The sequence below is a fragment of the Chiloscyllium plagiosum genome, unplaced genomic scaffold, assembly GCF_037043375.1.
Source record: "Chiloscyllium plagiosum isolate Xiang-an unplaced genomic scaffold, Cpla_swu_hap1 HiC_scaffold_32, whole genome shotgun sequence".
In the NCBI taxonomy this organism is placed as follows: domain Eukaryota; kingdom Metazoa; phylum Chordata; class Chondrichthyes; order Orectolobiformes; family Hemiscylliidae; genus Chiloscyllium; species Chiloscyllium plagiosum.
The window spans coordinates 38,000,963-38,023,268 of record NW_028270170.1 but is presented as its reverse complement, the minus strand read 5'-3'; the positions used below and the strand labels follow the sequence as shown (position 1 = coordinate 38,023,268).

The window sequence follows — 22,306 nt, the reverse complement described above, 5'->3', positions numbered from 1 at the left end:
TCTTAATGATAATTGGCAAAAAAGAGATCTTTTTTGAAATAGTGAGTTATGATGTGGAATACGTTGCTTGGAAGCGGATGCAATTGTAACTTCAAAAGAGAATTGGATGTATGCTGGATGGAAGAAAACATTGTAGAGCTGTTAGCAACAAACAGTGAAATGAAATTTATTGGATAGCACTTTCAAAGAGCTGGCAGAGGCATCATGGGCTGAATGGCCTCAGTATGTGGCATGACTCAATGTCTTCCATTTCAAATTGGTATCTGCCCAATCGATATAATTCATCGCTTGGCTAAGAAGTCAAAGTGAACTCCTACTCAATTTTTTTTTAAATTTTCCTTTCCTTGGAATTTTATTTTTATTGCTTGCATTCCAGGTCAACTTGAGATGGCAGTCAAACACTCATCTCGTCACACAGCTGAATCAGACATCAGGGACCAACAGGAACTCCCAGTTAGCCAGATGGAGAGCAAAAGATCTGAGATCAGCGAATACAAACGCTGCACAAAAATGTGCCTCCCAGAGAAAGTTTTAACTGAAGGAACAGCAAAACAAGAAACAGATGAAAATGGAAGCAAATATTCATACATCGCACAGGCGACAGGTAAACCGAGAATCCTCCTGTGTTGCATTGGGCTTGAATTACATCACTCACTATACAGAGGTTTGGCAGAAGTCAACTGAAGATGTGCCATGTCAGCATTTCTGTCTTTCTACAGCAGTGATGTTCATAGATGCCTAACACTGGGAATGTCAAAGAGCACACTTTTGTTCTCCAGTGATTTTATTTCTTCCTGAAAGGTTAAAGATCATTAACTGTATATTTGTAGGGATCTATTCTGAAACAGAGACAGAAATTAATCCCACCTCATCTTTGATTATTGCTGTTGACAGAATAACAGTCAGAGTTGTTGATGTTCAAGGGCACCACCCACTGCTTCCCTTTGTGACAGAAGCATTGCATTATAGCGGAAGCATTCAGATTGATTCTGGGTAAGCGGGAAAATAAATTATTGATGAGCGAATTGGAAATAAGTATAAAAGAAAACAATTCACCACACACTTAAAAAAAAATAACAAATAACTTCTTGGGCCATCAGGTATCTGGGCCGCACATATCATCTATTAGTGAGACAGAGCTGTCATTAATTTAAGAATTGCTTCCTACTTCCAAAATAACTTGAGATGATGTTGATTCCTGCCCTGTATAATTGACCAGCTTAGTTTTGACAGCTTCCTCTGTTTGGATTAATATGGTACTTCTTATTAGCATTAGTTGGAGGCATTCTTTTGCAATGTGTAAAAGATTCTATGTTTCTCTTTGTAGGTGTGGGGAACCAGAAGCTCATTCCCAGTTGTGAGAAGCCGCAGTTTATTGCTACACCTAACAGTTACAGGTAATGGGTGTCCAATTAAATACAGCTTCAATGCAGTCATTCCTTGATTAAAGGAGAAGAGGTGGCTTAGAACTGGACAAATGTTAGCTGCAATGGAATAACACAATTACTGACTGATTAGCTTACTAATGGTGAAAGATAATTTAGAAAAGACCATCAAAACTCAAGGGAATGCAATCCAAATTTCTGAAACGTGTCCAGATTAAGAATTACATTGAATATATTTGTATGTAAATACAAACAATTGGATTGAGAAAGTTATTGTTTTAAGTTGATATTGTACTGTGGACTGTATAAGTAAAAATGATGGCTGTGAGATTGCCACATTTAAAATCACATCAGTACATATGTGTTGACCAGGTTTTTTTGTTTGTTTGTTTTCTTAGTAACCATGCAGAAAGGTTGAGTTTAGAAAGTATTCCAAATAATGTGGCAAAGCTCGTCAAAGGACAACTGCCCCAGTTACAACAGGACCATGAACTTCATAAATATCCCAGAAGGAAGCGTGGGAAGAGAAAATCCAAACATAAGGTCAAGGGGAAGACCAAAGCTTCGCAAAATCGATCAAAGACCCCTGAGCAGGAGAGCTGTCCTCCAATACCAGTTCAAGTATGTGGTACCCTTTCTCTGGACCTCAGTTTGTACTCCTGTTTTAGACTCCTCTGTATCCTTACACTGTGGTCTTCATCATTGAATACAGTTTCCTGAAATGAACTCCGATTCCATAGAACATAGAACAGTACAGCACAGAACAGGCCATTCAGCCCACGATATTGTGCCGACCACTGATCCTCATGTATGCACCCTCACATTTCTGTGACCATATGTATGTCGAGGAGTCTCTTAAATGTCCCCAATGACCCTGCCTCCACAACTGCTGCTGGCAACGCATTCCATGCTCTCACAACTCTCTGTGTAAAGAACCCGCCTCTGACATCCCCTCTATACTTTCCTCCAACCAGCTTAAAACTATGACCCCTTGTGTTAGTCATTTCTGCCCTGGGAAATAGTCTCTGGCTATCGACTCTATCTATGCCTCTTATTACCTTGTATACCTCAATTAGGTCCCCTCTTCTCCTCCTTTTCTCCAATGAAAAAAGTCCGAGCTCAGTCAACCTCTCCTTTATATGATAAGCCCTCCAGTCCAGTCCAATTTGTCACCTTTTAAGCCAAGCAGAAAAAACTTGAAATACTCAGTTAGTCAGGCAGCCCATGTGATCAGAAAAACAGAGGTAACATCTGTTGAAAAGTAACTTCGTTTGTCACCCACTCCTCACCATTGTCCACTTTCTTTCATAGTAATTATCCAAAGCATTCAATAAAACATGTCTACCTCCACCTCCGCCATTTTTGAAGTACTCCCAGAACTTTCTGTGGGATTGCATGTTGAGCTAGTTGGGAAATTATTATTTGATTCCTGGAGATTTTAGGACAGGTGGCATCACAAACCTTAACCTCTAATTTGACACCTATTTGATAAAGGATTTCTACCCTTCTTTTGTCTTTCTCATTCTAAGATTACAAACAGTGATCTACCATATTTGTGAAGCAAGCTTGAGTCTGTGTAGCCTCTGGTAATTCTATTCTGGACTCTAGGGGGCTTTTGTATTTCTATAATGGAACTTCATCCCTGTGATAGTGAAATGTCATGTTTTCTATTTGCAGGAAGACGATGCTGACAACAGCACCTCTGACTTTTGCAGCAGCACTACCATCAGTGGCAGCAGCTGTTGTGATCTTGAAAAAGTTCACCTCCGCACAGTCGAGAGAGATTCTCTTGGGTTCTGTGGGTTAGGTCTGCAGAACCGCTTCCGGGAAGATGAAAAAATTGAGAATATATACTATAATATTCAAAACTTGGAAAACACGGTGAAGAAATCTAATGTCAGGCCTATACCCTCATCATCAACGAAAAATAGCGGCCTCATGCACAATATGGCCTTGCCAAAAGTGGCAAAGACTTTCGACTGGAAGTTACACACTGGCTCAGTTCGGCAACCTGAATTAAACCAGATTGATCCAACTGAGACATTCAAAAAGCAGGAACTTTGTTTGAAAAATAGTGCAGCTATGCTGTACATCAATGATGAAGGAGGAGACACTGGAATAAGGATTCCTGATTCAATCAGTGCAGAAGAGACCTCTCCACCACAGTTCTCTGCCAGTCACAGTGATGCTAGGAAGGGCTATGTGATCTCTGACAGTATAATGTACTTGGGAAATCATGCACTACAGTGGGAAATCTACTCGGATAGGTGGAAACAAAAGGAAAAGTTTCCAGAAACTAATGAAGGTGTCCTTCAGCATGAGGTAAAAAAGTACAACATTTACAAAATGCTAAATTATGCTGTTACGGAGTGCAATATTGGTAATCCAGTCTGATATGGTGTCTTTGTTTAAGACATTGATGTATTTGAAATACCAAAACTTCTGTTACTCCAAGTAGGGCTCCCCTCTGATTCTTCACCAGCTGAACCTAGATCGAGCTTTAATTGAGGTGAGAAATAGGTAGTGGAAGCATTGGATTGATCCAGGAGATTCCCTTTTGAAAGTCCCTTTTCCATCCACTTCAGGGCAGTGCGGTGTCTCATCCAAACCATTTGCTGGAGCTGTCCGATGGATTTGTCAAACTAAGCATTGACTTAACTCCTAATCATTGGTTATTGAATGGCGTGAGCTGTGATGCAGGAGGAAACTGGTTACAAATTCTCATAGGTTCTGGCTGGTCTGTGATGTTCAGAAGACCTAAAAGAGAAAAAGTAACATGTATTTTACACAGTCCCTTTCACATTCTTGGGCTTTCCAAGCAGTTCTTTCTTGAAGTATAGTTAAATGAGGGAGCCAATTTGCACAATTAATCTGGCAACCAATTGTCAAATGAAAGACCAATTTATTTATATTGGTGGCATCAATTGAGGATAAATATTGGCCAGGGCAAGCTCCCAGTTCAATTCAGTGGAGTTCCATTGGATTTTTATGTCCATCTCAACAAATGAAATGTTAATTTCGTGTCCCATCTTGAAGATGGTGCCTATGTCATTTCCACAGTGTTATCTGAAAATATCAGGCTGCGTATGCGTGGAATCATTCAACATACAAATGCCTAACTCAAGGGCATAAACTGATGAACTCAGGCAAGCCAACACTTGACTCAGCTGATAAACTGTTGCCTCTTTTGAAGAGAGTATCTTTCTGCATTTGAGAAGTGGGGTGTTGTTTCCTTTATGATTGCTAGCAGGAACACAGTCAGCTTTCAAGGCTTAGAGTCTTGAAATGTGGAAGCTTTCTCTGGCTGATGTTGTGCTTTTATAAATGAAACCTGCATTGAAATTCATTTCGTTTTCACTGTCCAGAAATTGCAACCTGTGGACTGTCAGTACAAAGAAAACAGGCAGTGGTCGCTCATCTCCAGCCCTCTGGGTGTTGGAACCTTTGGGGAAGTGTATGTGGCAAAGGATCATTCTACTGATTTCACCTGTGCTGCTAAAAGGGTAGGTTTGTACAATTGTAAATGTATTTTTGGGAAAATAACTAGGCAGTATTTTAATTAAATAACTGGAGTACAACATGGAAAGAAATCATTTGTTTGACTCATTACATCTCAGTTGGTTTATATGGTGAGCAGTTCAGTTCTATGGACCATATCTGATTGCCCAGTCTGCCTACAATGCTAGATACCTTTATGCTAAGGAAGGTTCCTCATCATGGTGCTGTAAGACACTGTAGAAGGGAGTCAGTTAGGCAAGGATAGGACTCCATTCAGCTCTCCTGCCTTCCACAGTTGGACAGCTTTGCTATCAATACTTACATTTGGAAAATGGCCAGCTCAATAATCTGACAAGATGTCCCCAAATATCCAATGGAAGGAGAAGTAATGGAAGGACAATATAGTATTCACAGGAGCCTTGAGCAAGAAAGTGTGGCTAAGTCACTTAAAGACATAGAGATGTACAGCATGGAAACAGACCCTTCGGTCCAACTCGTCCATGCCAACCAGATATCCTAAATTTAATCTGCCAGCACTTGGCCCATATCCCTCTAAAGCCTTCCTATTCTTATACCCAAGCAGATATGCCCATTTAAATGTTGTAATTGTATCAGCTTTTACCACTTCCTCTGGCAGCTCATTCTCTGATCTTTAAAAGTTTTGTGGCAGAATGGAAAACACTTTGAGAAACTGAAACACGTGGCATTAGAAGAGAAAGCTGACATCGAGCAAATCGCAGGCTGTTCAGCCCATCAAGTCCACATCAACCCTCTGAAGAGTATCCCAGACACACCCATCCTCTTTCTCCTATCCCTGTAATCCTGCATTTCCCACAACTAATCCACCTAGCTTGGACACTATGGGCAATTTAGCATGGCCAGTTCACCTACCTGCACATCTTTGGACTGTGGTAGGAAGCTGGAGCACCTGGAGGAAACCCAAGCAGACACGGGGAGAACGTGCAAACTCCACCCGAGGCTGGAATCGAACCTGAGTCCCTGGCGCTGTGAGGCCGCAGTGCTAACCACTGAGCCACTGTGCTACCCCACAGCAGTGAAATGGCAGTGAAATTCTCCAACTCTTCTAGTTTACCATCTTTCACCTGTAAGACTTGTGTGCATCAATAGGATTTCTTGTTTAATTTTTAATAAAATGAGCGATCAAACAGTGTTAATTTCTCAGCAGCACCTAAGTGGCCGAATAGTAATAACAGTGCTATTTGCATTGAATCCTTCGATTTCGGGCTGATAGTTTTGCCTTGATAGAACTGTAATGTATATACAAATAATGGGTTTGAGAATGTACTGTCCATTGATCCTTTCCAGATTCATTTGGCTAATTTCCAGCCACAAGAGTTACTGACCTGGAGCAAGGTTAACTCCCGGCGAATTGTTCCACTATATGGGGGAGTACGAGAGGGGGAAATGATCACTCTTTTTATGCAACTGATTCAAGGTAAGATGCAAATCTTGGTATAAGCATCACCCCCATCTGACACATTTCGAATCATCTGCACTCCAATTCTACCAAACACATTATTGCATTCAAGCAGTTAGAATGGATTAATGCTCCATCTTGAAAGACTTGGGGGGGGGGGGGGGGGGAAATATATTAAGAGTTGACGTGACATGACACTGTGCAAATTGTGGGATGAAAAGGGAAAATGATTAGACAAGTTGGTACTGCCAAGGTACCTATACCATTCCTGTCACCTCAGAAATTAATTTTTGTGTGGGAAGGTCCATAGGTAACCTTCATGATTGACTGTCAATTAAAGCTCTTAAATGAGCAGTTAATGATCTCCACTCCTCACCAGTCTGAGTTCTCAGCTTTCTGGCTGGTGAGAAAATGTCTGCCTTTCTGACTGGGAACTCAAGATGGCCTTCCGCATTTTTTGGGAGGGAAGCCTCCATTTTGTCCCAATCAGGAGGCCCAGACTGGGAACAAGGAGTGAGCTGTTAACACCACCGCCTACCCATGTGGCTGGTCACCCCACTCCTAGGATTCCCTCAGCCCAAAAGAAATCCTCCTTGCCATTGCAACCCTTCAATGTTGAGCCCAGGCCTCTAGCCACAATTGATTAGCTCTGAGGTTCCTGGCCTCTGATTGGCCAGCAGCCTCTGGAAAGGTTGGACTTCATCGAGAGACCTTCTCGGCCAAGAAGTCTGCCAATCAGCTTTTATGTGGCTGATTGGATATGGCGTTTTTCTTGCTGATGAAGGTGAGGTTTTGGTCTTCCATGAAGGTGCTTTGTGCAAAGAGCATTAAAATCGATAGGAGGAGAGAATCCAGATAAATTGCCACTTGGTGGTTATCGATGTTAAGTTTAGGTTTTTATAAAACCATGGCTTTTTGTTATTCTGATTACCTAGATCTATTCTGTCATGTTTAATATCTACAGTCCAATATATGTAGCTACAACTGGATCTGCTCTGGGGCTCAGTCTGCATTTATCAGGGTTGAGTCCAGGGCAGACTGAGATGTGGAAAATCTCAGTCAGCTGGTTTAGTCTAATTGCTGGAAAATACAGCAGATGGTAATAGTATTCGCTTGCTTTGTACAATCCATTGTGTCCTCACAAGTGGGCTGTTAATGTATTTTGTTCATATCCTGGAATGCCATTTGTGAGATTTGTTGCTTGGTTTAGGTGGATCCATTGCACAGCTAATAGTGAACAAAGGACCTCTTCCTGAAGCTCTGACTCTGCATTACACTGGGCATGTCCTGGAAGCACTGGAACATTTACACTCTCATGGAATTGTGCACGGAGATGTTAAAGGTGAGGTCATAGCTGACCACTCCTTCATTACTGTTGATTTTGGGTTTCCATCAGGAAGTATATTTTTGATGTGATAACTTAGTCTCATCTTTAAAATGATCTTTGTTGCTTCAATCCCTTTGATATTATTGTACGTCATAAAATGAGCATTATTTTTTGACTAGACATTGCAAGCTGACTACTGACCTTGAAGGATTCTACCCCAATATTAATCATTGCTGTGTTATATATTTCTCAGCCGACAATGTGCTGATATCGCAGAGGGGTTTGGAGGTTTATCTTTGTGACTTTGGACATTCAACGCAATTGAAATCAGTGGGCAAGAGCACACCACATGGTAAGAGTTAATTATACGCATTGGTTGAACACACTGAGATGTATCTTAACAAGAAAGTAGCTCAGAAAAGACGTGGGGCTGGGAGGGGCAAACGGAGATGGGAGAAAAACTGGAAGGAGATAACATGAGGATAGGAGTTTAACAGAGTCCATAGCAGCTTATCACGGGCCACACAAGTTTGTTTCAATTACGGGGTTGGGTGTGCTATGACATCACGTCCTGACTTGAACCTGAACCTTTGGGTCTACCATTGTGCCACAAGACTGGTGGGCTGCTAGTTAATGCTGGTGAACTGCAGGTGAGAAAGCCAGAGCTGAATATCTTTAGACTTCCACGTTTCGGGACAAATGGTTCTTCAGTGACTTCTTGTGTTGGATAATGAGTAATACGCATCTGTTATGTGCAAGGCTTTTGGACAAGCACTCCTTCAGAACCTGGTGGTGCACCTTTTCAGGAGGTCCAGTTGAATGCAGGCACCTACTGAGGAATAGCTGAATACTCCCATCTGCAAGCAGTTTGATTAAGTCAGTTGGAACTTCATTTTATCTCAAAGGGAGGAGGACAGCAAATAAATCCTTCTGTACTGTTTGGACACTGCCCACTTCTCTGTTTTCAGCGTGCTTCCGATGGAATTGTTTGTGAGTAACATATGTTTAATTCCTTGTCTCTCTCTACAGGCAATCACTGCTTTGGGACAGTGACACACATGGCCCCAGAGGTTGTTGCAGGCCAGGGATTTGGTGTGAGAGCAGATAGCTGGAGTGTTGCTTGTATGATGCTGCACATGTTAACTGGCTGTCATCCCTGGAAAAATGTTTCCACAAATCAATTGCTGCTTAAGGTGAGTTTTAATGGTGTGTAGCAAAATTTGTGGTAACTGATGAGTGCAAATGGGTAAGGTTTTATATCGAGGAAGCAACATGCCGTGTTAATTGGAGTTTGTGTGCGTGACTGTCCCTGCTTGAAATGCCATCTGGCTTGAGATCCCAGACTTGAATGGAAAGATGCTAAACAGCTGTATATTTTCAACACAATGAAGGCTGAAGTTCAAATCAATTTGAGCATTTTTTTCACTGTGCTGCAGTAGTCAGCTGAAAGAATATTGTAGCATTGCCAAGCCCCCAAAACCCCATCACGCCCTTTCCCAGTCTCCGTGACACTGTAACTGGATTCATACGATGCCACAGAAAACAGTAGCTCAGGCCCATGTGGATATTTCCCATAACTCAAATAACAGTCTAAATAATACCTTGTAGCACAATTGACCTTCTGAATTTCATTCAGCTTCGGGCAAACCCAACTTCTGTTACAGCGCTTTTAAATTTTATAATTTTGTCCATTGTTGAGCAACTGTTTTTAAATTTAGTGTCCCACAGATAATAGTATGATTACACATCACCACTGACTTCCTGGTGTGTTTCCCAACAGATTGTGACACATGATCCTCCAGTGGATGAAATCCCACCCACGTGCAGTCCACACACGGCTAATGTCATCAGGGCTGGTTTGGTGAAAGACCCACAATACAGAGCTACAGTATCTGAACTCCATGCCCAGGTGCACAGAGCGCTAGCCGTACTGCGACAACGTAAGTAGAGGTTGATGGCTCATGAATTGCCTTCCTTTAATTGAAGCTGAATATGTTTGTATTAAGAATAGAGCTTGACAAAGACAAGACAATGTAAAATCCTCAAAACACCCAGGGAATGTCTGTGTCTCTCACCACCTGGGTTTGGGCTGTGCCCTGTCCAATGATATGAAATTCTCCTTTTTCTTGACATCAGTAAATGTCCAAAGTGAGCTTGCAAAGTCTCAACCAAGTTTCATTTTGCCTTCTGTCTGTTTCTCTGAGCTGCCTACAAGTGGGCACTCCATTGTTAATCTCACTTGCAGTAACCTTGAGCAGTATGAAATGTCAGGCTGAGGCTAGGAATAAGATCTGTTTGGAGGTGTGAGCACTAGGAAATAAATTCTTAGAGGGAGTTATGGGTGGGGTTACAATTGTTTACACTTTATATCAAAGACATGGATGACAGAAGTGAATGTACTCTCAACAAGCTTTTAGATGGCTCAAAAATAGCTGGCAACGCAAGTAGTGAGGATGACACAAGGCATCTACATAGGGACACATGCAGGTTAGGTGAGGAGGCAATAGCTTGGCAGATGGAATATAATATGAAAAATGTGAAGAACAAAAGAGCTGAATATCATTTAAATAGAGAAAGCTGCAGCACAGAGTATTGGGGTCCGGGTGCATAAACTTCAAAAAGTGAGCAGCCATGTTCCTTCCCCGTAGAGATGGTAAATAGAATGTTGACCTTTATTCCAAGTGCATTTAATATACAAATAGGGAGGCCCTGTCAAATCAATTCAAGGCACTGGAATAACATGAGCAGTTTTGATCTCCTTATCTGAAGAAATATATCATGGCATTAGAAGTAGTCCAGAGAAGGTTCAAAAACAGAAATTGCTGGAAAAGTTCAGCAAGCCTGGCAGCATCTGTGGAGAGAAATCAGAGTTAATGTTTTGAATCTGATGATCCTTCCTCAGAACAGTTTCACTAGGCTGCTTCTGGGTATGAAAGGATTTTCTTCTGGGGAGAGTTGGAGTAGGTTGGGCTTGTACACTCAGTAACGAGCCACAGTGAGCAGCCAGACCTGTTCTTTGAGCCTTTACTCCTCAATGTAGATTCAAACCATTTAAGGCTATTTATTCAGTCAAGTTTAAACACATTATCCAACAGAGTGAAGTACATGTGATTCAGTCCACGTAACTACCTGGTTACGTGTTGAATAACCTTACATTGTGATGTCCTTGAAAGGGTGTGAAAAAGAGTTCACCTAAAAGTGGGTGGAAGTTAGTGTCTCATTGAAAACAGTGGCACTGGAACTGCAAGTGTGTAATATTTGTTTATTTCCCATGTTTTGATTTTTTTAAATTTTACCCTCATTTGAATTGCAGGGGCTACAGGCGGTTCTCCGACTAATCCTGTTCAGAAAATAACTTGTGCTTCTAAGTCAAATGATGACGGTTGTGATGGTGGAGCGACTGGCCTGGCACCGGACCTGAACGGTGGACACTGTACCACAAGAGGCCGGCCTCCTCCTGGATCAGAGCCAGTGCCAACCAACATTGACTCAAACAAGCCCAGATTCTGTTACCTGAAGGGAGGTCCACTCAACGTGGGCAAAATGGGCTCAGTGGAAACTCTGACCAAGAAAAGTTTGCCACCAGCCTATCAAAGACGGCCTCGACCCAAAAACCTAATTCGACTCGCCTGTAACTTTAGCCAGCTGCTTCTGCGTGATGAAGAGATTCAGATCCCTGAGGAAGTGACTGAGCCCTTCAGTGACGAAGAAGATCTGTCCACTCCCTCACCACTATTGTCATTGCCTTCATTTCAGAATAACGAGGCAGACAGGAAACTGTTGGAAGAGTATGGGAACCTGCAGAGAGGTAACCTGAACTGTTTTAAACTTTCTGAAATAATGAGAAAAACGATCAGACTTGTATCCTTTGGAAGGATTAAGTAATAAATTCACGCGCACACACACGCACACGAACACACACGCACACACACCATGACATCGCACTGGTCCTCCGAAACGATTCCGAATAAAACATAGCAATTTCCAAGCATATATGAGTTACCATAATGTGCTTTTGGACATTGAGGTGTCACAGAGGCGACATTATTGCAAGGTTTCTTTGAGTAATTAAAAAGTGCAGGTGATGGTAGAATGTGGATATCTTTTTCTGTTTGGTTGTGAGTGCACTATTTTCCATCAGTATTTTCTTAAAGTTATCATAATCCTGTTCTTTGTGATCTGTTTAGCCTGAAAGACAGTGTGGCCTGCTGTTAACATTCAGACTTAGTATCTTGTCTGTTCGTTTTCCTCAATCTTTTCATTTGATGTTTCAGAATTTTTACTTTACAACTTATCGCAAGTGTTTCCGGAAAGGTTGGAAGATCACATATTAGATGTGTTAAGCAGTGACGCATACAGCATAATGGAAGACTATGATAAGGTACAACTAATCTATTACTAGACTACGAGGTAAAAACAATGACTGCAGATGCTGGAAACGAGATTCTGGATCAGCCCTTGATGAAGGGCTTTTGCCCGAAACGTCGATTTTGCCTGTCCTCGGATGCTGCCTGAGTTGCTGTGCTCTTCCAGCACCACTGATCCAGAATATTACTAGACTACGCAGATCGATTACATTATCTCTCACGAAAGATTTAGTCAAGGGCAACAAGCCTATGGGAACAGCATGCAAATTAGTATAATTTTAAAACTATATGGTGACTGGTTAATATCATGTAGCTTTGGGCAGGAAAAGTCAGGGGAGAAATTTTAACTCAATCTACCAATGGGAACGTGCATAGAGAATACTGGAAAAACTCAGCAAGTCTTACCAGCATTTGTGGAGATAGAAATCATTTGATTTCGATATGACTGTTCTTCAGTTCTGAACTCAAAGTCAAAACTTTAACTCTCACTCTCTTTTTGCAAATACTGTTAGACCTGCTGAGTTTTTTGAGCACTTCCTGTGTTTGTTTCAGGTTTCCAGCATCTGCAGTGTTCTGCTTCTACCAATTGGGAAATGTATATTTCCAACCAATGTATATTTAATTATTTTCACACTCCGCAATTCCAGTGCTGCATATGACATTTAACCAGAAATGTACTGCCTTTTTTTTTTTCAGGATTCTCAAAAAGGAATGCCTAGCCTCAGTGGTAACTATAGCTCTGGAATTCATTCAATGTCTTGGAATAGTCTGACTGATGGCCATAGTGCCAGCTTTAGTCTCAGTCAGCGACTAGATCACCAGCAGGACATGCCAAGTCTTTTCAATGGTAAAATAAGCACATTCAGAATGCCCATTTGAAAAATGTTTAGACAACAAATGGTCGTCTACCACTTTACAGTCAAGCTTTAATTGATGTTTAGATGACATAGTGAATCATTGATATGTATTGACCTATATTTTGTGAACCTTAAGGGAAGTAAAGGATAAAAGGTCGGCACAATATCGAGGGCCGAAGGACCTAAACTGTGCTGTACTGTTCTATGTTCTATAGTCAGGGAGGAATGATCCTCATCAAAGTGAATCACAAAAGATGGAATTAGTCTTGGACAGAAGATTGTAAAATATGGAATTGTGAATCCGCCGACAGAGCTGTGGCTGCTGTCAATCAGAAACAAAAATGAAAATTGCTGGAAAAGCTCAGCAGGTCTGGCAGTATCTGTGGAGAGAAATCAGAGTTAACGTTTCAGGTTGAGTAACCCTTCCTCAGTTCAGAATTTCCCTCCTCAGTTCTGAGGAAGGGTCAATGGACCCGAAACGTTAACCCTGATGTCTCACCACAGTCGCTGCCAGGCCTGCTGAGCTTTTCCAGCAATTTGTTTTTATTTGTGAATTAGTGACTGATCTGTATTTCTTTTGGCTACAATTGAAAAATAATTTGCATGAAGTGCAAAATGCTGGTTGGTTTGCTATCACTCAGTGCCGAGGACTAATTTAATCTTTTGTAAAAGTTTTGACTAGTGTAGATGAGTAAACCCAGGATTCCATTTCCCAATATGTTATGCTAATAAGATTTTTTTTTTTAAAAAAAAGGTTGAGATGAGTGGACACCCATTTAAAACTATCCAGATAAATATCTAAAATTAAATATTTGGAAAATATTGAGAGGTAGAACAATGCCAAATCCATTTACTCTTTGATATTGGCTATTAATATACAGAAAGATGGACTATTTCTTGACTTTAATCAGTGAAATAAACTAGGATAACATTATTCGATTCTGGAGACCTTGCTGAAATATAAGGAATTTAAAAATAGTGAGAAATCATGACATCTCTCTCCATCAGTCTCTCACACACAAGTGTGATGGTCAAAGTTTAGAGCATGTGGGTTCTTGCTAATAAATTAGATAAGAAAAGTTAACACGAAAATAGGTTGATGAACAATTTCTTTTGATTCCTACTGTTGTATTAGTTGGGCAGGTGGAAGGGGATCATAGGAATTTTGATGCTGTTAAATGCTTCTGATTAGCATGGCCTGGTCACATTCCTTGTCTGGTCTGTGTTGAGAAATAGGAACATAAACGCAATTGTGCAATTGGCCCAGGGTAGGTAGTTGGATAATGATCATATTGAATTGGTGGGGCAGGTTCAAAAGACTGGTCTACTCGTGTTTTTATTTTCTGTTTCTCAGCATCTGTTGCCTCCCTCCCAGGCCCCCTCGAGTGGTTAGGGAATCCCAGAGGCACAGCTTATTGCTGACATCTTCTTAAGAGGATGCGTCCATTCCATGACACTGAAAGGAAACGGAAATGAGAGGGCCCGAAACCCTTCCTCTGCATCTATTGTGAAAGCTCAGACCACAAGATTCAGATGAATCACAAGTGTAAAGGTGTCAAAATCTAACCCAGTGACTGAACAAGATTAATGATATGGCAGTGCAGAAATTAAGCATTTGAAGGCTTGGTAGCAATTGTTTAGGACAGCTGAAACAAAGCCAGAGTTCTTCTAAGTGCTGTGATTTCTATTCTAGGAGTTGAAGCTAGAATCCACACATTCAGTGGAGAGTGTCTGATTGTACATGATATGCGAAGAGCTACCGTTGGCCAGGTGGCTACAGGAATCAGTAATCTGGTAAGTTTTTTTTTGTTTTGAAGGAGAGTATAGTTTGTCATGTTGATGCTCCCTGTCGGTTATGAGGGAATCGGATTAAAGGGTTTTTCCTAAGGTAGTTTATGGATGTGAGGGTGTGTGCAGAGCCATTTGGATAATAGACAGTAGGGGCAGGAGTAGGCCATTCTACCCTTCGAGCCTGCACCACCATTCAATATGATCATGGCTGATCATCCTTAATCCGTATCCTGTTCCTGCCTTATCTCTATAACCCTTGATTCCACTATCCTTGAGAGCTCTATCCAACACTTTCTTAAATGAATCCAGAGACTGGGCCTCCACTGCCCTCTGGGGCAGAGCATTCCACACAGCCACCACTCTCTGGGTGAAGAAGTTTCTTCTCATCTCTGTCCTAAATGGTCTACCCTGTATTTTTAAGCTGTGTCCTCTGGTTCGGCACTCACCCATCAGCGGAAACATGTTTCCTGCCTCCAGAGTGTCCAATCTTTTAATAATCTTATATATGTCTCAATCAGACCCCCTCTCAGTCTTCTAAACTTAAGGGTATACAAGTCCAGTCGCTCCAATCTTTCAGTGTAAGGTAGTCCCGCCATTCCAGGAATTGACCTCGTGAACCTACGCTGCACTCCCTCAATAGCCAGAATGTCTTTCCTCAAATTTGGAGACCAGAACTGCACGCAGTACTCCAGGTGTGGTCTCACCAGGGCCCTGTACAGCTGCAGAAGAACCTCTTTGCTTCTATACTCAATCCCTCTTGTTATGAAGGGCTGATTCTGAAGAAGGGCTTATGCCCGAAACGTCGATTCTCCTGTTCCTTGGATGCTGCCTGACCTGCTGCGCTTTTCCAGCAACACATTTTCAGCTCTTGTTATGAAGGCCAGCATACTATTAGAGAGAGAGAGAGGAGCTATTTTTGCTGTTTGGGAGTCTAGGTTTTGCCAAAAATTTAAGGAGTGATATCAAGAAAATCTTGCAGGCAAAGGCTGATAGAAATTTTAAACTCCTTTCTTAAATGTTATGCTAAATGAATTGTCAGTTTTAAATCTTGAGATTGTTAGATTATTGTTCACCAAAATCATTGAGAAATGGGAAAAGCCAGGTATATGAAGTTAGGTTACGTATCAAGTTTGATCTTACTGAGTGGTGACGCGCTCTAAGATTAAATATTTGAAACTGTGCCTACTGTTTTTAAAACTTGCAATGACAGTTTAGTAAGAATATTTAAATATTGGTACAGGAAAATAAAATCCCAAGTTTTAATACGTTCTAATTTATGAAGTTTAAATGTCTGCATTTGTAGATTGAAAGCACTAATGTCTGACTTGTTCCTCATTGACAGATCCAGATTCCTAGTTTCTCGCTGGTGAAACAAAATGGGCATCCTATTTCCCCAGACTTTGAAATTCCAGATTCTGGAATTGACCTGCGGTGCACTCCAGCTTCCAACTACAGCAATTCCTGGACCTGGAGGGTTAAGGACGGAAGTCTAAATTTCAAGTCTTAATTTAATTTTTCTGTATGTATCTTCTGTATACTGGGATGATAACTCCGATTTGTTATTTCAGTCATCAAAACTCCGATTTCCTTAACCACTTGGATCCTCAAACCACGAGGAAAGTCCAAACTAAAACTCAAACCTGGAGTTCTAAAAACTGTTGTTTATGTTGAAATTCAGTGTGAAATTCCTAATTTGTTGTGTCCTTTTAAAACCTAAATTGGATTATTCATTACATACATTTCTTTAAGGAAAATAATTGTTACTTATTTAGAAACTGTGGAATTATGAAGAGTTTCAGAGTATCTAATTGTTTGCAAGTACAGGAAATCCCCGTTTATAAATATGCAATATAACACTGGCAAATATTATGCATCTAAATAACTGAATTATTGGGGCAATAAAGTTGCTGAGAGTTTGCTATTGTCAGGCAAATAACCATAATCAATGGCAAATAACCATTCTCAATGATACGCTTTGGGGTTGAATTTCCATGGAAAGTTACAAGGTGTTTGGTGAAGTGCATTACAGAGGGCTGGGTAATCAGAAGATCAGAATACAAGATAATTGGTTGGGAAAACATTAGGAGAAATTTTGCTTTTGTTTTTTTTTTGCAGCTAGTTGTTATAATCTGGAATGCTTTGCCAAAAGGGCATTGACAGAAGATTCTACAATAGTTTTCAAAGAGAAATCAGGTCATCACTTGAAAGAAAAAAACATTGCAGGAGATCTTTTGTATGTGTGGACTAGTTATAAGCTGTTTCAAAGAGCACAGATGAGGGGCCAAATGGCCTCCTTCATTACATGACTCTCCGGTCATCTGCAATAGTAGTATAACAAGCACTCTAAGATGGAACAACAAAGGGTTCCATTGGCAGTGGTGCAGTGAGGACTGGTTGCAATGGTGAAACAGTTCTACAACTGTAAAACTAACCTTCAGCAACCAGGCTGTGCCATTACCCTTGTGTGATGCTTAGTATTTGCTGGTTCAGATTCCACACCTCAGTGACTTAAATACACTTTCGAAAATTACTATTTATTCAGTTTGTGCAAATGGGTTTTCAAAAGCAGTTTGACCTAATGCTTGCTTTCATTTTGCTGTTTCAATTATAAATTTTACAATAACTTCCAGTTATGTTTTAGTATTATAGGTTTTGAATGTAACTCCTTTAGATTGTCCTTGGTGTCAGAGGAACAGAATCACCTTCAGTTGATTCCAAAATAGAAGTCAACAGAAGGAGATAATACACTGGACATTTTGAGATAAGCTAAGCGTATTGACTTTCTGGCCACTTCTCGCTGTTCTTGCCACTGATACAGTTATCAACCTTGATAGGTCAGAGTTCGGTTGTCTCGATGGTTTTATTTTTTCTCCCCATTCAGTTGAGTTGAGGCTGCTCAAGCCTTTCACAACGTAGTGTTCAGTGGGAATGTATCAGGTCATGTGGGCCGTGGAGGCTGAAGAGCAAACTGTTGGCCACCATGTGGAGTCTGTCATCCCATTGAGTGTGGCAAGGGGTGAGCTAATCCACCTTGTGTGGGGTCATGGTGATGCATTCTTTCCCCATGAAAAACATTACTTTGTGTCAGCTGTGGTACAAGATGGTGACGATGCCACTTTCTGCATCCTGACCACCTGTCCCTTCCAAGAGGCAGACCATTGGGGAAACTAAGCTGCCGCGGGATAGGATGAGGGAAGACTAACTCAAAGGTCTCACCTTTTTAGGAGAATAAAATAATGAGAGGCCATATTTTATTTTATTTTTTGTGTTCTGTGGAAGAACCAATATATTAAAGATTCTCATGACAGATGAATCATTGAGGATCACTACAGATGTGCAGCTTTGGTTGACTGGGGAAGACTCACTATCCCCGTACATGTCCAGCCAAATGAGAATGATCTCTTTGCCACTGGTCAGTTCTAAAGGGATTTTCATTGCTGGAAAGTGCTGAAGTGATTTGACCAAATTAATTTTAATATGAAAAAGGCCTCCCTGGAGCTATCTTTAATAAGAAATAAGTGCATGTTAATATAGAGTAAGATTCCTATCTTTGGCATTATGAAGCATTACTACGAGTTGTGGAAACTGAGTGTGTTTTCTATTTCCTGGGATTTATGTCATTCCTGAGATTAGTATGGGACTTTATAACTTGTGCAATCTCAGAATTGTATTTTGTAAAATGAAACAAGGGCTGGGCACTGGGACTTGAAAGAATATCTCTAATATTACCAGTCTGCAAGACCACTTTGAAGGTTCTTGTGTTTTACTCTGCCATACCTGAGACAGTTTATAAACTTTGGGGTTATGTCACAGGTCTGGTTTGAACTGAAATTAAAGTATTGCTAGTTTCTCCTGAAAATCAGAACGGTCAGTTTTGAAGTCATCAAACAGCATGGCTGAAGTGAATTTGAGTCAATGATGATGGCGAGTGTGCATGCCTCAACTAAAGTCTGTTGGCTCACTATTAAAAGAAAATTAATAAAAAGACTGGTCATCAGTATAATCTGCCATAATGTCCATTAGCAGCTAATAACAGTCCTCCTTTCCCAGGATTGAGTTTGATTGCTAATCATTTATATGGATCTTTTCTCATATAATATTTTTAAATATATATATTTTGAAGTTGTATTTTTTGAATGGGAAATATAATTAGTGTTATAAATAATATAGCTTTTAATCAGAAGCAGGACCTTTGCTGTACTGAAGGAACTTATGTCAAGGACTGGATTTTTGTGGAGTCAGGGAAAATGCTGGGCTGGACCCAAACGTGGTAGTTCCACCCACTTTTCCAAAGGTCCAAGTCTTGTAGTGTGGTTAGTTGGATTGATAGAGGCTAGCCTCGGTATGTGGTAAAGGATAGGTTCCAACTAAGATGGACAGTTTGTGTCCTAATAGGAAGGGATATTTGTGAGTAAGAAACTTTAAGGAGAATTCAAACATTTTGACTTCATAATTAAACTTTACTGATTGGCCAATAATGAATAAACAGCATAGAGAGTTAATACCAGTCATTTTCAGTATTTTAATGCCTTTATTTATGCAGCACATTTTATAATCTGGAAAGTATGGTGGTAGCAAATTCAATAACTTCAATAGGCAGTTGAAGAAATACTTGAAGGAGGAAAGATTATGAAGAAAGAGCAAGGGAGTGGAATTAATCAGATTATTTTTTCAAGAGCCAGCACAGACATAATGACTTCCTCCCATGTGACGATTTTAAACTGTACAGAAAAATTCTGTTTTAAAAAAAAAATCTCACAACACCTGGTTATAGTCCAATAGGTTTATTTGAAAGCACTAGCTTTCAGAGCACCGCTCCTTCATTAGGTGGTTGTGGAGAATAATTAACTTTGTCCACCCTAGTCCAATGCCAGCACCTCCAAATCAGAAAAAAATCTGTATTTAGTTAAAGTAGTTGAATATGTAACATTCTCAATTCATCACCTGATATTGTTCCCAGTACTGATGTATCTATAATTATCTTCTGCCTGTTGGCATAAAGCTCACAAGCCATACTTGAAACATATATTTGGAAGGGCAGGGGCACTAGAATCTTTTGCATATCTAAAATAGATGTATAGCTTGAGAGGCTCCCACTCCTATTGTTAGGTCTTTATTAAAATGCTGGTGACAACATTACTGTGACTCTAGAGTTTATAATCTGGTTGCGCACACTGGTGTTAGTGCCACATTTCAAGTCTTGTGCCCTTCCCTATGCTTTTATTGAATGTGTCTTAAAATGATGATGCAACTGATTAATGAATGTAACTCTTTTTTTTTGATGATTGTGGTAGCAATAACAAAGTAGCTTGTACTTTTATTCAGGGGATATTCATGATAAGCTTATTTCATTAATGTGAACAAAGGATATTTTGAAATGAGTTAAATGTAATTTTTTTGCCTTGAAGTATCACTTTGCACAATATCATTGATTTGTACCCAGATGAATTAATAAAGCATTTTTAAAGTTGTACTTTGTTTCACAGTGCATTTCTCATTTGATTTGAGGGAAGTTGAAAAAGTACTAGGCAAACTCACTGGCATAAAGGTTGATTAGTCCTCTGGACCTGATGGCCTGGATTCTTATGTTTTTAAGAGAAGCGATTGCAGAGGAAGGGTGAATGCATTGGTTGCAATCTTCTAAAATTCCTTGGATTCTGGCATGGCCCAACCAACTGGGATAACAGGAAATTGACCACCCTTATTAAAGAAATAAACAAGGGAGACAGAAAGCAGGGAACTATACAACAGTTAATCTAGTATGATAGCAAAATTTGCCAACGACTTAATAATCAGTAAGTTAGTCGCCACGAGGAGGTAGAGAGTCTGCGAAGGAATACATATAGTATAAGATTAAACAAATGGAAAATATTTTGAAGTGGAATATTATGTGGGAAAATGTGAATTTGGCAAGAAGAGGACACGGTGGCACAGTGGTTAGCACTGCTGCCTCACAGCGCCAGAGACCCGGGTTCAATTCCCGACTCAGGCAACTGACTGTGTGGAGTTTGCACATTCTCCCCGTGTCTGCGTGGGTTTCCTCCGGGTGCTCCGGTTTCCTCCCACAGTCACAAAGATGTGCACGTCAGGTGAATTTTCCATGCTAAATTGCCTGTAGTGTTAGGTAAAGGGGTAAATGTACGGGAATGGGTGGATTACACTTCGGCGGGTCAGTGTGGACTTGTTGGGCCGAAGGGCCTGTTTCCACACTGTAAGTAATCTAATCTAAAAAAAAAAGTGGTATAGTAGTTTAAAAACAAATTGCTCAGAAACCTGGCAGCTTCTAAGAATAAAAATAAAGTTATTCTGAATAAGGGTCTGTAAACTTGAAACTTTATTTCTGTGCTTGGATGCTACTAGATCTGCTCAGTTTTTCTAGAAGTTTTTTTTGTTTCAGTAGAAAACTGCACGTTAAGGAGGCAAGTTATTAAGATCATTAATAAGGAACAATCCTCTTTAATAGGCAACCCATTGCTGCCGAGTGAGAATCTCCCCTCTGCCCAGAATTTTGATTAAAAGATGCAGGAAGTTGTTCCCACTGTAAAAATCGACCTGCCTGGAACTCTTATACCAGTTTGCCTCATTTCTTACCATAATCTGTGTCATTCAGGCCACAATCATCTATCGTGCCAGAAGTGGTGTCCTCCAACATTGTAAATAAAGACAAGCAAGAGGCTGGAAGAACATAGCAAGCCAGGGTTTTCATAGTAAACGTCCGTCTGGTGACTGTCAGTGGAGATGGAAATGGACGGGTCAAGCAAGGGGAGGGAGGTGTCCAAGATGGACCATATGAATTTGTGGGAGGGAGGATGGAAGTTGTGGGCACAATTGATGAACTATTCCAGTTCAGTCTGGATGTTACGCAATGCAGTCATCGATGTAATGGTGGAACGGTTGTGGCACAGTGGCTGTGTAGGTACTGAAGAAGACTGTTCGATGTAGCTGACAAAGAGGCAGGTGTAGCTAAGGCCCATCTGTGTGCCCATGGCTCCTGGACTTGGAGGAAATGGGAAGAGTTAAATGAAATGTTGTTAAGACACATGTTTACTATAAACCCACAGACTCTCATAACTAGCTGGACTACATCTCCTCCCACCCAGCAGTATCCTGCAAGAACTCCATTCCGTTCTCCCAATTCCATTGCCTCTATCACATTTGCTCAGACGAGGAGACATTCCACTCCCATGCATCGCAGAATTTGAACAGTGCTTTTCCCTACTCTGTCATCCAGATAACCTTCCAATGCACCTCCCCCATGCCCTACTCCTTTGCTGTAAACACCTCTCCACCGCACCCCCTCCCCCCTCACCCCGATCTGCCTTCTGCAAGGACCATTCCCTTTGCCAATCCTTGGTTTGTGCCACTCTCCCCACTGACGCCCAACCCCCCAAAGTCCCCGGTACCTTCCCCTGCAAGGGGAAAAGATGCAAAACCTACCAACCAGCACACCACCCCTCCCTGTCACCTCCATCCAGGGCCCCAAACAGTCCTTCCAGGTGAGACAGAGGTCCATCTGCCTCTCCTCCAACCTGGTTTACTATATCCAGTGCTCCCAATGTGGTCTTGTCTACATGGGGAAGACCAAATGTAAACTCGGGGTACATTTCACCGAGCATCTCAGCTGGACCCACAGGGGCAATCAC

At 41.0% G+C, this 22,306-nt stretch overlaps 1 protein-coding gene across 3 annotated transcripts in view; it reads left to right on the top strand.

Annotated features, from left to right (window-relative positions):
- Nucleotides 1–20,136, top strand: part of map3k14a (mitogen-activated protein kinase kinase kinase 14a) — a 59,697-nt gene extending 39,561 nt beyond the window's left edge. For all 3 annotated transcript variants that reach the window (XM_043675296.2, XM_043675297.2, XM_043675295.2), the window contains exons 2-16: nt 377–604; nt 1,328–1,397; nt 1,784–2,006; nt 3,063–3,707; nt 4,751–4,888; nt 6,210–6,339; nt 7,532–7,663; nt 7,902–8,000; nt 8,678–8,841; nt 9,429–9,588; nt 10,962–11,456; nt 11,923–12,029; nt 12,712–12,862; nt 14,566–14,666; nt 16,006–20,136. In XM_043675296.2, the coding sequence (XP_043531231.2) occupies nt 388–604; nt 1,328–1,397; nt 1,784–2,006; nt 3,063–3,707; nt 4,751–4,888; nt 6,210–6,339; nt 7,532–7,663; nt 7,902–8,000; nt 8,678–8,841; nt 9,429–9,588; nt 10,962–11,456; nt 11,923–12,029; nt 12,712–12,862; nt 14,566–14,666; nt 16,006–16,170 (2,997 nt within the window). In that variant the 5' untranslated portion in view covers nt 377–387 and the 3' untranslated portion in view covers nt 16,171–20,136. The remainder of the gene's footprint in view (nt 1–376; nt 605–1,327; nt 1,398–1,783; nt 2,007–3,062; nt 3,708–4,750; nt 4,889–6,209; nt 6,340–7,531; nt 7,664–7,901; nt 8,001–8,677; nt 8,842–9,428; nt 9,589–10,961; nt 11,457–11,922; nt 12,030–12,711; nt 12,863–14,565; nt 14,667–16,005) is intronic.
- Nucleotides 20,137–22,306: the final 2,170 nt, after the last annotated feature.